Below are 9,207 nucleotides of genomic sequence, written 5' to 3'. Positions count from 1 at the left end.
TGGATTAGGATTCTATGAGATTTTAAAAGACTTTTTGCAACTTAAAAAAAGTCTTGTGGTATTCAATCAAGACTCTTTGTCATTTTAAAAAAAGTCTTGAAGTATTCAATCAAGACTTTTCATCACTTAAAAAAAGTCTTGTGGTATTCAAAATCATTCAAATTTCCAAGGATTGTTTAATAAATTGGATTTTGATGGATTTTGTGGGATTTTGTAGTGTAATTTTAACAAGAAAAAATCTTTCATGAAAAGATGAGATTTCTTGAGATTATTTTTCTTTTAAAAGTTACTATCTCTCTCTCTCTAATATCTCCTTTCTCTTTTCGTTTCTCTATCTCTCTATTCTCTCTCTCTCTCTCATCTATTATCCCCCCTCTCTCCTTCTCTCCATCTCATAAAAAAATAAAAAATTGTATTGAGAATATTATGATAGAGAGTATGTCGTAATCAATGTTCCGCAAATCGAGCGTTAACTCTCCGAGATTATCAAGTTTACGTTTTTAGGTACAAAAATCGTGTTAACTCTGAGGTAAAATCGGTTTCTGATAAAATTGGAAGGTTTAACAAGTTTGACTGAGTTAACACTCGGTAAACGTGTAACTTGACCGATTTGTAATGGCGGCACAATTTTTTGAAAGATTTTGAAACTCGTGTAACTTGAAAGATTTCCATGGAGCTTAAACTTCAAGCATCAATGGCTTCATCTTCATCTTCTTCCACTCCTTTCTGCACCTATGCTATTCACCATGCCACCAACCTTCACCCTCGTCAAAACGGCACTAACAACTCTCGTTTCACTCCCAGAAAAACTCAACCTTTACGTATGGGTAACCCTTCAATCCAACCAAAATTGAACCATCATCAAACCCCCCATCAACATAAAAATGTAAACTTTGCGCATTTTCTTCAAGAGGGTAACGTAAATCAAGTTTTAGAACTAATGGGTCAAGGTGCTTTTGCTGATTACAGTGATTTTCTTTCGCTTTTGAAATTATGTGAGGATTTGAAGTCGCTTGAATTAGGGAAAAGGGTTCATGAATTCTTGAGAAGGTCGAAATTCGGAGGGAATGTTGAATTGTGTAATAGATTGATTGGGTTGTACGTGAAATGTGGTAGTGTGAAGGATGCGCGGAAAGTGTTTGATAAAATGCCTGACAGAAATGTCGGTTCGTGGAATTTGATGATTGGTGGATATAATGTGAATGGTTTAGGGATTGATGGTTTGTTGGTTTTTAAGCAGATGAGGCAACAAGGAATAGTACCTGATGAGGAAACTTTTGCGTTGGTTTTGGCTGTGTGTGCGTTGGTCGACGGTGTGGAAGAAGGTTTAATGCAGTTTGAATCGATGAAGGAGTATGGAATTGTTCCAGGGATGGAGCATTATTTGGGAGTTGTTAATATTTTCGGGTGTGCTGGTCGGTTGAATGAAGCTCACGAGTTTATTGAGAATATGCCAATTGAAGCCGGAGTTGAGATTTGGGAGACTCTTTGAAATTTTGCGAGAATTCATGGAGACTTAGAACGCGAGGATTGTGCTGATGAGTTGTTAACTGTTATTGATCCTTCGAAAGCTGCTGCTGATGATAAAGTGCCACTCCCTCAGAGAAAGAAACAGTCTGCAATTAACATGATGGAGGAGAAAAATAGAGTAAGTGAATATCGGTGTAATATGCCGTATGAAGAAGAGGATGATGAGAAATTGAGAGGTTTGACCGGGCAGATGAGGGAAGCAGGTTATGTTCCTGATACGAGATACGTTCTCCATGACATTGATGAGGAGGAAAAAGAAAAGGCTTTGCAGTATCATAGTGAATGTTTGGCAATTGCTTATGGTCTCATCAGTACTCCGCCGAGGACTACTCTTAGAATTATCAAGAATCTACGTATATGTGGAGACTGTCACAATGCTATCAAAATCATGTCCAAGATTGTTGGAAGGGAGCTCATTGTGAGGGACAACAAGAGATTCCATCATTTCAAAGATGGAAAATGCTCTTGTGGAGATTATTGGTAGTGTTGGTAAAAATGTAGACAAATGTAGATACTCTGATGATATATTGCTAGATTTTATGTATTACCTGATTGTATTCAAGATGTCCTTATTAACGATAATTGGAAGGCAATAGAATTTCAGTGGCTGCATAGATAAACTGAATACAGTGAAAGGATGTGACTGTGTCAACATTTCTATATCATTATCTCTACTTGCACATTCAAAAAGTGCAATTAATTTATTTGTTAATTGTACATAAACAGTTTGTCCTGTCTAAACCACAAAGAAACTATTTCCTACTTCAATGAGATCTGAATCAGGGTATTGTTTGTTGGTATAGTGTGTAACAACCTCTAATCTCTATTTACAATCCGAAAGAATGCAATGTGCAGCTAAAGTAATGTGTGAAAACAATGTGAATATAATGAGAAGAAGAAGCCAGTTTTGAAGCCTGGAGGAGTTAGGAGCTTATTCCTAATGTGAGGATGGTTGACTGATTCTTTTGTTAGTCCACTTCATCTCTTGATGGTACTCTCAAGTATGATTTCATAGTATCATAAACTGTGAAGCCAATGGCCGCAGATGGAACAACCTGAATTGCAACAAACAAACAAAAATGCTTAGTTATACAGAACGGTTCTAGAGTGTTAATTACTTTAATGTTCTATGATTTTCCGACCTTTATGTAATTGATACTCAGCCCTGAAAACAGGGTCTTCCAGCCTTGCTTTTGAGCAATCAAAACCATGGATCTCATAGTCCCTTTCAACTCGGCTTCTTCAGATGCCGTAAGGTTTTGAACCTAGACAGGTTAACTTTGTATCATGTTACTCAATATCCATCTATAATTTCCAGCCGACCAAATAAAGCACGTTACCTGCATTTGCCTCCTGACAACTTCAAGAAAATATGTGAATGTCTGACCCAATAAACCGGCCACGGATCCACATGTCAGTTTCGCCATGATGCTTTTCTTGTAATCCTCAGGGACGTGGCGCTTCATTTCCTCATAGAAGTAGAATTTCAAACCGGCGTATGGGAATATTCCGAAGAGTGTCGGAGCTGTGGCCATGATTAACATAAGAGTTCTACAATAACAACACAGCAGTGAAATACAATACTGCTGCTGAATTAACAGTTGCAAACACAAGCAGATTTAAATGCATACCTACTCCCCTATAGATACCTTTAATGCCACCCTCTTTATAAGTTTTTGAAAGACAGTCACTGATCCCTCTATAAACTTGTTCGTTATTTACCATCCCCAACACATTCAACTTGGTTGGACTAACAACATGCAGTTTCAATTTCAAACGCATTGACGTTAACACTTCGTGTAATCACAAAATACAACCAAAGTCATGGATGAAAACTGATTTGATTTCTGAGCAGAGATATAGTTTACCTGATAAGCTAACTTATTCCGAATTAAGTCAAGCGGATAAGTAAAAAGCACAGCCGTCCCTCCAGAGAGTGACCCTTCCATAAGGTCAAGGGTAGGACCTTTCCAAACATTAGGAAAGGCTTGCACGAACAATCTTCGGTATTCCTCATAGGACATATATTGAAGATCTACATAAGGAATAATCCTTGCCACACTTGCTCCATTTCCCCTGCAAATAATTTCGCATTGGTGAATCTGATTAATTGATAGAAGATAAATCACCTACCTATGATTTCTATCTACCTGTAGAATCCCAAAAGACCTTCGGTTTTGGCGATTCTCCTAACTGATCCAGACATTCCTGTGCTATGAAACTCAGTTCTTCGGGTCTGTAAAGAATGATTGTGATTAATCAATCTACGGTCAATTGGTCGTTTAGTTTAAGAAAAGCCATTCACTAATTACACGCAACGAAATTTCATTTCTCTTTTTCCGGCCATTATCTCCCCACAAGAATTGCACTATCAATTACTCAGCATACAGAAAATCTCAATTGGTCGTTTACTTTAAGAAAATCTCTTTTGGTATGTTAAACAAGCTCTTTTTAACAAAAAGAAGTACCTAATATATATGATAAATGTATTATATAGGAAATAATAGGAGTCTTCAACAAAAATTGCACTATCAATTACTCAGCATACAGAAACATTTTTCCCATATGGGCTCTTGGTGAATATCGAAGTCGAGTACTCCTTTAATTTATCCCGACAAAGAGTCCAGAGAAATTGCATCATAATCAGGTTATAAACAAATGTCTATATTAATTGTTTTCCTTGTCATAAAGTAATTCTACGGTCAATTGGTCGTTTAGTTTAAGAAAAGCCATTCACTAATTACACGCAACGAAATTTCATTTCTCTTTTTCCGGCCATTATCTCCCCACACTCGCGCAATCTTACACAATATCTTTACTTTACTAGTGTATGTATAACAGAAAAAACATAAGAAAAAAGAGGGAAAACATCCATACAGCTAGAAGTGAAAAGTTGAGAATGATAATTATAAGGGAAAGAATAAAACTGTGATGTATAAAACATTCATCCCATTAATATACTTTCACAAATTATTATTGGTGTCGTCGTGTCAAGTTTGTGTTTGGCGTTGGTTCTCCATACGGTACATAATGCCTGTAAATGTACTTGGCTCAAGAACCAAAAGATGTCCGTAACTGTACCTAACTAACTCATAAAAGTAACAAATTTTAAGCAGTTAAGCTGCAGTTCAACTACCTTCATAAAAGTATGTATGCCTTGAAAAACATGTATGCGTTGATTATCAAACTAAGTACTACTACTACTGCTGCTGTTGCTGCCACCATCACTGAAATTTTCATCCATATCAGGATTGTAGTCCGGGTCAGCTAGAACTCCTGGATCCTCATCTTCAGAATCAGAATCTGAATTATCCATGTAGTTATCGTCGTCGTGTTCATCCATGAAAACACCATTCAATTCTTCATCAGAAGACTCATCATCTTCACCAGCAATTAGCAGTCTATACCTTGACTGTTATAGCAGCAGAAAAGAACAAGAGGTAAGATTCAAGTACAGATAATTTAACTCAATAGATTCATGGGAGAAAGGTACTAACGCGCAGAGCGTCGATCGTCATAGCACCAAATAGTGGAGCAAATTCAGCATCTTGTTGTATCCGGCGCCACTGGTTGCGCCCCGGATACAGCTCCCTCGCTTCAACCAGCCTGTTATTCTCTTCCGCAGTCCAGAAATGTTGAGGCAATGGATGAACTGCTAATTCAACATTATTAACAATTGGGGCAGCAGCACCCTGTAGGACTAGTCTCCTATGCTTTGACTGTAAAGAAAACACATAAAATAACAAACTATTATATAAAAGAAGGTTTCTAAGTGCAAAAGAACGACAACTTAATAGCCCTCGCTATAAACGACAATAATTTACCAGGACTGGTGAGTTGTAAGCAATTGGTTTATGATTAGGTAATAATTCAACTGAAAAGAGAAGCAGCCACAATATAGTCTAGCAAAAAAATGTAAATCTCAATTTTTTGTAAAACTTGAAATCCTAAAACACAGTTAAGATCATTTGGTGAGACAAATAAATATATAAACAGACCCAAAACACAAAACAGGACGCTAGAAACCGCCACTGCCGACTGGAAACACAACACAACGCTGAACCAACCCAACCCCAAAAAAGAGAAAAATCCTGGATGTAAACTCTCCTACTAACCGCTACAAACAACCCGAAAACATAAGAACAGCATGCTTGAACGAGGAAGAAATTCATGATACGATTAATATGACAAAAAGGTTTCTAATCAAAATCACTAAAAACTGACAAAAATCGAAGCCACATTATTTGGTATCATAACATTATCCATAAGAACAGCATGCTTGAACGAGGAAGAAATTCATGATACAATTAATATGGCAAAAAGGTTTCTGATCAAAATCACTAAAAACTGACAAAAATCGAAGCCAAATTATTTAGCATCATAATAGTATCCATAAGAACAGCATGCTTGAACGAGGAAGAAATTCATTATACAATTAATATGACAAAAAGGTTTCTAATCAAAATCACTAAAAACTGACAAAAATCGAAGCCAAACGTATCATAACAGTGAAATGCACGTTAATTGAGAAACCACTTACGCGCAAAGCGTCCACAGTCATCTGACCAAACAGACCATTGAATCTTGGATCTTGTCTAATTCTTATCCAGTCCCGCCGGTGAGGAAAAGTTGCACGAGCAAGAAGAAGTTGATGTTCCTCCTCTTCATTCCAAATGTGATGTTGGTTGTGATTGTTTACTGGTCCTGCCATCTGCACAAAAAATGTATAACCATTGATGCATGTTCAGTTAAAGGACAATAAGTCAACATTGTTGTTAAGGGTTAGAAGAGATGAAGAAGAAGAAGAAGAAGAAAGAATCAAGAAAGAAACAAGATACCTAAACTAGAGAGTTCTACAATTTGATTATGGTTTGTAATGGTGAGGAATGAAGTATCAAGTCGGTTGAATATATATGGTCTATGGATAATAGTGAGAATGAATATTGAAAAGCAAGTCTAGTAGCATGCAACGGTTCACCTCTTCGAAACTTGTATCACAAGTTTTCTGTTAGTTATTCATAGTTAGTTATACTTACATGATGTTTACCTGTAATCTAGTTAGTTAGTTGGTTGGATATACTCGTTAGTTACTTACATACTGCTTAGCTGTACTCTGTACTCTGGTTTGGTTAGTGAGTTATTATTCTATGTAGTTATTATTATTATTAGTATAATGCCACATTAGTGTGCACATATGAAGCCCGATGCTTGACATGATACCGATACAATACCGACACGGTGATACGGGAAATTTTTTAAAATCCCAAATACGATACGGTCTTGATACGTTATTAAAAGATTATATTTAAAATTAATAGTATATGTGCCCAGTGTGTAATCATAACTAAAAATGATAATAAATAAACATTAACATTAATAAAAATGATCAAAAGAAGAGACAATATGTTTTTGACAATGTTGTCGGACTTGTATTTTTATTTCTTATTATTTTCTTTTAATTTTGTTTTTTAAAAGGTATGTAAAATAGAAGTATCGATGTCGGAGTATAAGTTAATCGTGTCGGTGTACAAGTTAGTCGTACCTGACACGTATAGGTAATTTTTTTTGTAAAAATAAATATTAATTGCCCGATACTTCTGATACACGTATCAAAATATATCGGGATGTATTTGGCCTAAATAATGAATGAATGGTAATATTTGGCCCAAAAAAGAGAAAACATTTGTGTGTGTTTTGCTTTGTTTTATCTATCTATTTATTTTATTTTATTTTATTTATTGAATGAATTTTTAAAAAGTTTAAATGAATTGTGTTTCGACTTTTAAGATTTAGGTTTAATGCTCTTTTGGTCCCTTAACTATTTAATTGATATCATTTTGGTCCCTTAACTAAAAAGAATATTATACGAGGATTTTAAGTTTTTTTTAGTCTCATTTTGGTCCCTTCTGTTAGGTTTCCGTTAGGGTTTAAAAAAAAAGTTAACTCCTGGACACGTGTCACATTCTCATTGACTCTGAGTTTTTTTTTTTTTTACAAAACAAATTTTTTTTTTTTTTTAAATATATATATTTTTTAAGAAAAATCTCAAAGCCAATGACAAAATGACACGTGTCCCAGAGTTACACGTGTCACTTTGTCATTGGTTCTGGGAATTTTTTACAAAAAAAATATTTATATTTAAAAAATTAATTAATTTTTTTTCTAAAAAAAAAAAACTCAGAGCCAATGACAAGGTGACACGTGTCCACACTTAACGTCTTCACGAATATTACTTCGATGTGTTTAGTATTATCCTTTTTTATAACATATCAAACAGTTTCTTGGAAAACTTTGGTGCTCAATCTATCAAACCAATTTTCTAAATTGAGCTAAGTCAATAAGGTGTCTTTGAGTTTCTTACAAAACTTTGGTCTCTTGAGTTCGTACCCACAGTATACTAAGTTTAAATCTAAGAGCTAGGACTAGTAGTCAATTGATAATGTAAATCAATTCATACATTCGTTAACATATGAAAAGCATTAGGATAATAATTGTATTGAATAGAGTTTATACAATCACATGATTAAAACCGCTCAAATTAAAATCATCTAAAAAACTTAATTAATATAAAACTAGCTAATCATATTCATGAGAATAAAACAATCAAGACAAAAGAAAATAATTATCAATTTATTTATCTTCAAGTGTTGTTGTTTTCCACGGTCGTAGCTTGTATCCCTTCAATTCCACGATCTCCAAAACATGATGAACTTGGCCTTGTGATGCATGCTCCATGGTGTTCCAAACGTCACCCAAGATTGTGATAAAAAGTTCTCTCTCGATATGTTGTGTGGCATCCAAAGCTTGCAACTCCTTCCTTTCTCATATTAAGCCATGTGGCTATTGATCAATAGTATACACTATTGATCTAATAGGTGAAATCGGCATCGAAACGCGAGATTTTTTATTTGATGCGTAATTAAACATGCTATTAGTTATAAATGATATTGCAATGGAAAATAAATACTTATACACTATTTCATATATATTTTTTACAAAGTGTATGATTGGATTTTGAAACTTATTGCCCGAAAATGATTAATAAAATATAGTATTTAATTCAGATTATTATCTTGTAAAACACTTTCGAAAGAAAATTATTTTTACTCTAATTTTATATTAAAAACGACCATGAATCCATTTAGTGTGAAAGCCTGATGAGCTATTTTAAAATAATAAAAAGAGGTCATTGTAAGCTTAACTCAGTTAGTATGAACAACGCATTATATATGCAAGGCCTGGGGTTCGAACCCCGACCACCACCAAAATAAAAAATAAAAGAAAAGGCACATTCACTATTTAAAAAATTGTGTGTTACATTGTCTATATATATCGTTTATGTTTTTTTTTTTTTTTTTGTAGGGAATGTATCGTCCCTCATCCAGATAAAAAGTTAAGCTATACCGACAATTCACACTAAAGGCATATCCGGTACACAGATGCATGGATCAATACATTATCTCAAATTACTATCGGTCTTAATACGAATCAATGTTTCATAGTTTTAAGTTAAAATATGTAGTAGGAAATTGATATTCAAAACAGAAAAAACAATAAAACCACACACAAAAAGTACATTGAATGGAATTTATCGATCATCCAGATAAAAGTTTTAAGCTATGCAACATCGACATGACACAGACAAATATACAGTTATATTCAAATATTTCATTTTCT

At 34.5% G+C, this 9,207-nt stretch overlaps 1 protein-coding gene and 1 pseudogene across 1 annotated transcript; one reads left to right on the top strand and one right to left on the bottom strand.

Annotated features, from left to right (window-relative positions):
- The first annotated feature begins 644 nt into the window (after positions 1-644).
- LOC11431686 (pentatricopeptide repeat-containing protein At2g15690, mitochondrial-like) lies at positions 645-2,328 on the top strand (annotated as a pseudogene).
- Positions 2,329-2,498: 170 nt separating this feature from the next.
- LOC11435611 (mitochondrial carrier protein CoAc2) lies at positions 2,499-3,736 on the bottom strand. The gene is made up of 5 exons (XM_039827128.1): positions 3,681-3,736; positions 3,399-3,606; positions 2,871-3,119; positions 2,673-2,795; positions 2,499-2,585 (listed from the first exon to the last, which is right to left on the bottom strand). The coding sequence occupies exons 1-5, from the start codon at positions 3,734-3,736 to the stop codon at positions 2,499-2,501; spliced, it is 723 nt and encodes a 240-aa protein (XP_039683062.1).
- Positions 3,737-9,207: the final 5,471 nt, after the last annotated feature.

The sequence above is a fragment of the Medicago truncatula genome, chromosome 6 (genome assembly GCF_003473485.1).
Source record: "Medicago truncatula cultivar Jemalong A17 chromosome 6, MtrunA17r5.0-ANR, whole genome shotgun sequence".
Classification (NCBI taxonomy): domain Eukaryota; kingdom Viridiplantae; phylum Streptophyta; class Magnoliopsida; order Fabales; family Fabaceae; genus Medicago; species Medicago truncatula.
This window is presented reverse-complemented; position numbering and strand designations above follow the sequence as displayed.